This window comes from Marmota marmota, unplaced genomic scaffold, assembly GCF_001458135.2.
Source record: "Marmota marmota marmota unplaced genomic scaffold, marMar, whole genome shotgun sequence".
Taxonomy (NCBI): domain Eukaryota; kingdom Metazoa; phylum Chordata; class Mammalia; order Rodentia; family Sciuridae; genus Marmota; species Marmota marmota.
The window spans coordinates 933,815-939,814 of record NW_026000108.1 but is presented as its reverse complement, the minus strand read 5'-3'; the positions used below and the strand labels follow the sequence as shown (position 1 = coordinate 939,814).

General features: G+C 57.0%; 1 protein-coding gene across 6 annotated transcripts in view; it reads right to left on the bottom strand.

Annotated features, from left to right (window-relative positions):
- Positions 1 to 6,000, bottom strand: part of Maea (macrophage erythroblast attacher, E3 ubiquitin ligase) — a 37,822-nt gene that overhangs the window by 6,654 nt on the left and 25,168 nt on the right. For 3 of the 6 annotated variants that reach the window (XM_048784021.1, XM_048784020.1, XM_015481864.2), the window contains 3 exons: positions 5,738 to 5,860; positions 5,014 to 5,127; positions 2,263 to 2,339 (listed from right to left, as the gene is read on the bottom strand). In XM_048784021.1, the coding sequence (XP_048639978.1) occupies positions 2,263 to 2,339; positions 5,014 to 5,127; positions 5,738 to 5,860 (314 nt within the window). Of the gene's footprint in view, positions 1 to 2,262; positions 2,340 to 2,743; positions 2,996 to 3,131; positions 4,175 to 5,013; positions 5,128 to 5,737; positions 5,861 to 6,000 lie in introns of those variants that run through there. The other 3 variants (XR_007340942.1, XM_015481863.2, XM_015481862.2) reach the window with 3 other exon arrangements.

The following is a 6,000-nucleotide window of genomic DNA, read 5'->3' as shown; positions in this document are numbered from 1 at the left end:
AAAAAAAAAAAAAAAAAAAAAAAATAAGAATGTTAGAAGTTAGCCACCAGAAGCTCACGCTTCCACATTTAGCAATGCCCAAGGCAGCAGCCAGAGAGGTCCATGGCCTGGTCCAGCAGCCCCCCCCCCCCTAAGATTAACAGGCAATAGGCCAGATGACAGGACCCCGACCTTCCCCTGCTCCAGGGGATAGTCCCAGGTAAGCCACACCCTCATCCAGGGCTGGGCTTGCAGGACGGCATGGAGAACGCAGTTCTTCACCTTGTCCAGCACTAGGGCCCAGTTCGGATCCTCAGCAAGACATGCCCCGGCTTCACATTCCTATGCATCCAGTCTCAACTTCATACCCTGTCCCTCCAAGTTCAGCCAAACCCATCCACCCTCACCCTGCCCAGGTCCTGTCGGTACCTGTCTGCCACCTCCAACCACCCTGGCCAGACCTTCTGAAAAGCCGGCCCTGAGGCTCCCTTCTCTTCCCCCTCAGCCCTACCTGGCACACTTGCCTGCCCTCCCACCCACAAAGGCTCCTGCAGTATCACTCCTAAAGAGAGCTTTCTTTATCTGCTCACACAGCTGACATCCCAGGTGTCCATGGAGGACACTCTCAGGCCATAGCTGCCTGGTGGTCACCCATCAGGTGCTTGCCCTCAGCCAGGCACAGAGCAGGAGCTCAGGACGGCCGATGCCCATTCCCCTGCAGCAGGACCCACACTCCAGGGCCACATCCGCTGCCTATGCACCTGCACTGCCTAGGAGTGGGACCCACCTGCCTGTTGCAGATAGGGCCCTGCCCCCAGAAGTCATGAGGCTTTAAGAGCTTCTCCCACCCCACTGCCACCTGCCTGAACCTGAGGGGTGCCCAGTGCAGGCCATGCTCTTCAAGGGCCCTCAGTGGTACGTGATGAGAGCACAGAGGGCCCGGTTCTGACTCCAGGGCTGATGTGGTGGCTGAGGCCCTAAGAGGGAAGCAGGCCAGGCCACGCATGGCTGGGCAGATGCCATCCTGTGGGCACGAGGGCCAAAAGGGGCAGGATGGGTGAGTGTGTGGACTGCCCCCACAGCTGGCCCCATCACTGCCCCCAGACCATATGAGTACCTCAGAGCAGCAGGCCGGCTGACCCAACTGCACAAGGGCTATGGATGCAGAGGGGATACAGCACCACTCCCAGGCCCACCGCTGTGGCTGGGCTCCCCTTCAGTGGGCCTGGCGGTGGACAGAAAAGGAATAAAGACCAGGCTCTCCTGTCCTACCACCGGCTACCCGGCATGGGCACTGGGAGCCAGCGAGACTGGCATGTGGATTCAAGGCAGCCTGCCCTCTATGGGACCTACGACACCTGTTCTGTTCTTGCCCAACGAGGCCCTGGGGATGGCTCACTGCCACCCACCCATAGGACTCAAGGTGGACACAGGCCACCGCCAATCCTCAGCTATCACAGGCAGGGGTTTCCTACTATACCTATACCTGGCAACTCTCCTGCTAGTCAGATGTGTGTCAGGTGCCCCTTAGCACAGGCTCAGCAGCAGCTCCTCTTGCTGCAGTCCCTAGCTCAGCTGCTCCACCCATGTGCTGCCCTCCCGGCTCAGAGATCCAGGCTTAAGTGGGCAGGAGCCTCAGCAAAGCTAGAGTGAGAAAAGCCTGGTGACTAAGGACCAGCCACTGCCTCTGTCCCCAGCACAGCACACACTGGCCAACAGCACCCAGCTCAGGCGCCAGGAGGACATCATGAGGCTGCTGACAGAAGACGAGCGGGTCTGGGGCAAGGAAGGGGAACTGGCACTCAGCCACCTCCCTGTGGGCACTCGCGTCTGACCAAGGATAAGCAAAAACACCATCCTCATCCCTGACTGCCAGGTGAGGCTGTGTAGGTAGTCAGCCAAGGTTCCCTTAGTCTTTGAGCCAAAGATGGGACAAAGAAGCCCAGCTGTGCCCACAGAAAGCCCTAAGGTGCTCTTCTTGCTGCCAGTCGTCTCGCAGATGGCCATGTATGGAACAACCCAGACTAATGAACTCTCAACTGATGGTGGCCCAATCCTGTCAGGGCATTCCTGCTGCCAGCAGCTTGTGGCACTTTCCAAGTGGGAAGATAGGAGCCCAGAGCCCTGACCACAGGTTCATGTAGACGGTCATGACACCACAGGCCACCACACTACAAGACCCACTGTCACCATGCATCCTCCTCTAGCACCCAGACTGTGAGGATGGGGCAAGGGGACATGGCAGCCCTCACATGAGAAGCTGGGAGCAGCCTGAAGTCCTACCTTACAGCATCTAGGCGCTTGTTCTGCCGAACGAGCTCGATGAACTCCTGGATCCTGAGGCTGAACTCCAGGCAGCTCTGAGGGCAAAGAAGAGACGCTAAGTTAAGACAGCGGAGTGCCGGTGCCGGTGCCGGTATCAGTGCCGGTGCCGGTGCCGGTGCCGGCGCCAGCGCCAGTGCAGCACCAGGCATCTGGGGAAAGTGCTCAGGCATCCCATCCCCAGCAGGCCCTCTGACTGGCCGGAGAGGCAGGGCTGCAGCCAAAGAGGCTGCTTCATTCACCCTGTGACAGACACTTCCCAGCAGGGTCCACACAGCACTGCAAGCCCATAAGCCTGGGCCACCCAACATAGCCTCAGTGGGAGTGGAGCCATGTTTCCCCTGGGGGGGTCCATGGCACCAAGAGGCACCCAGGAGCCTGGCATGGGGGTGCCGGGTGGGCAGGAGCAGTGGGTGTGGACCAAGTTGCCCAATGGACTCACATGAAAAGCTGTCACGAAGGTGGGCAGCAGCCAGGAACCATTACCAGCTCACTGGGTGTGGGGGAAAGGCTCGCAGTCCCACACGGAACCCGTCCATTCCACAAAGGGCAGAGGAGTTTTCCGGTTCCCATGTGTCCTCAATGACCTTGTGCACTCGAGTACCCCCAAGCCTTCTTCCCCCCATGCGATATCTTCTCCTATTGCCCCCAAGCCTGAGACTCAGTGCACTTCCAGTCTGTGGCAAAGGCTATTCTGGAAAAATTTAGACAAGCCAATGTCAAGAGGCTCTAACACTAGGCAGGAGGAGACAATGAGAGAACAAGTGGGTGCTGGATGGGCTACAAGGAACACCTGAGCAAAGATGCACAGGTGCAGGGCCAGATGCAGGAAAGTGTCCCAAGCAAGAAGTGTGAGCCAGCGCAAAGGTCCCGCCTGGAACAGGAGGTGCCATACCTACAGAAGCCGAGGCTCCTGCTATGACCTTACCGCCCACGTCAGCCAGGGTCAGGTGGAGATGGCGGAAGGGTGGTTCCTGCAAAGGGCAGAAGCCCCAGGATTTGCTGAGGCCATGAGAGAGGTCTGGGTTGGCGCTATGCCCAGAGGTGGGAAGGGTTGGGGAAGAAGGTTGGGGGTGAGGTCCGAAGGTGTCTGCCTAGAGGCACCACAGTGACTGGGGGATGGTACAGAGTCCACAGTGGGGACAGCCAGCATGGAAACTCAAAGCTGCTTTGAAACCAGCCATATCAATCCTATTTCAGCTGGAAATCTTGTGCCTGGGGATAGTGCCAGCAGGCATAAGTAAATTCTCAAACTCGGGAAAAGGTGGATCTTTCTATACAAACAGTAGTAGCTTGAACCTGAGACTGTCAGTGTGTGTGCCTGGGGCTCCTCACCCACACGGGACGTTGATCCCACAGCATCCAAAGTACGTGATGGCACGGACCTGGGGCCCAGAGTTCCTCTATGTCATGAACTTCCCCACTAGGCCTCCTCAGCCTGCACACTGTGTCCCAAGGGCCACCAGCCTGAACCTGCAGAGCATGTTCGACCCCTGCCAGGACCCCACTGCAACACACCATGACCATTCAGGAGCAGCTGCACCAGCTCTGAATAGAAGGTGACGCGGGACAAAGATGGTCGGCTGCCCCCATCCCTCGCTCCTCCCCCTGCACCCAGACTGAGGAGCAGCCAGGCTGGAGGCAGAAGATGCCCTGATTCCCAAAAGGGAGCAAGCTCTGCAGAGAGTGGCAGGTTCGGTACAGACCCACTAGACAAAGGCAGCTCACCACAGGGCGCCGTGGGCGTTCTGCTCTTTTGCAATGTTAGACTCTGGGTCCCTACAGAGGCTCCACCTTCCCTGGGTCCTTCCTGCCTCCCTGGGCTACTCAATGACCACTGATTCTGCAGTAGGTGGCCATCAGCAGGCTCTGACTGAAAAAAAGAAGTCACTTTGTAGACCTCTTACAAAAGCAGTTTTTTGGGTAAAACTCCAGGTCACTGCTTTGCAAAAGGTACACTTTTAAATTTGAATTTCCTATTTAGAACCACTCTTTGATCTACCCGATCACTTTCAAATAGTCTACTAGCAGGGTAGTGCAAACGTGCAGTAGCAAAAAGGTCTCCAGACCTGCACGCACAATACGAGCCCATGGAGCCACATGGGTGTGAACACTACACCAGGCCTAGGGCCTCCGTGCAGCCTTTCCATGTGCCTCTCTAGACCTGGGGTGCCCTGCAGAGCATGCTCTGCTCCTCAGTGTCCCCTGCAGTCTGGATGTCCAAGTCAGTTCAACAGATGTGAACTTGGCACCCTCTCATTTAAAGTTATTTTCCAACTCAGTGGAACTGGGTCTCCAGGTTCATACCCACCTAGACTCTCCTGCCTCTGACGAGGTTCCTCCCTTGCTTGCCTCCCCTCCCTGTGCAAGTGGAGGGCATCCTCTGTTTAGCAGGCATTCACAGTGGGGCAGCAGTGCCTGCCCACATACTCCTGGTCAGTGCTAGGCCAGTGTTCCCTCTTAGACTCCTAGACACTGAATCATGCCCACACAGAGTTACCTGCAGCGCCCCTCACCTCTCAGACCCTGCCTATAGCAACATCCACCCACAGCTGGATGGAGACCACACAAGCCTCAGAGCCATGCTCTCAGTGCCGTCTGGCAGGTGCCAGGGCTAGCAGAAGTAACCAGCAACTTTCAGGTAGGCAGGGCCCTGAGCAGAGCTGTCTGGGGAGTGGGGTGGAGCTGAACAGGGTGCACAGTGTTACATACCAAGTCTGGCTTTCCTTTTAGGGTTTCCATACCAAGATCCTCACTCTCTTTAGGGGAGCCATTGGTGGCTCTACTCTTTCGTCCCGTCTTCGCCTCGTGCTCACTTTGGCGGCCCTGAGTGGCAGAGAGTGTCACTCTCGGTGGTGACTACATGCACCCCGACAAGCTCAACCAGGTGGGGTTAAAGAAGCACTCAGTTTAGAAAACAGAAAACAAACAGTTTTTCTGCCAGAGGTGGGGGCTGTTAATAAAAGTTAAAACATTTCTGCAAGCCCTACGACAACAGCATCTTTTAGTGAGCCAGGTTCAAATTCTGCAGTTTATGCTTTGCAGCCTCTGTAGTCTATATCTACCAAGTGTGTATTCAGTATATGATCACAGCCCGAGCTCTGCAGCCTGCCAGGGAACTTGCTCTCTGCATCTATGAGCACCAGGAGCCCATGGGCCTGCCCAGACTCCCAAGCAAGGCGGCCACTAACATGCTGCATACGCAACGGAGCTCCACATCCCACTCCTCCTGAATCTCATGTCAGGACGATGTCCCAACCCCAACACAGGAGGCCACTCCTCAGGGTTGCGCCCAAAACCACCCAAACCCCAAAACCCACACCAATAACCCACCTTACAAACCAGAACTGACAGGGGTAGGCGTGTGGTTAAAGGCAGGTGGTGCAACTTCCCTCACCACACCCCCACCCAGGCGGCCCCAGGGAGCCCCGCACACCTTCATCTTCCGGAGCCGGGACTTGTTGTCATGGCACCAGGCCAGGCACGTGGCCGTTTCCCGCCTCTCCAGGGACTCCTCTACTTCTTTGGCCGTCAGGAACATCTCGATGTTCACCAGGTCCTTGGGGGAAGGGGCAACTTGAGTCAGAACACACTGGCTCAGGGGCCCTTTTGCACCTGTGACCCATAAGCAGGGACATACAGCCATGGCCCTCCCAACCCTGCCTCCTGCCAAAGCACAGCCCCAGACCACACCTGTAG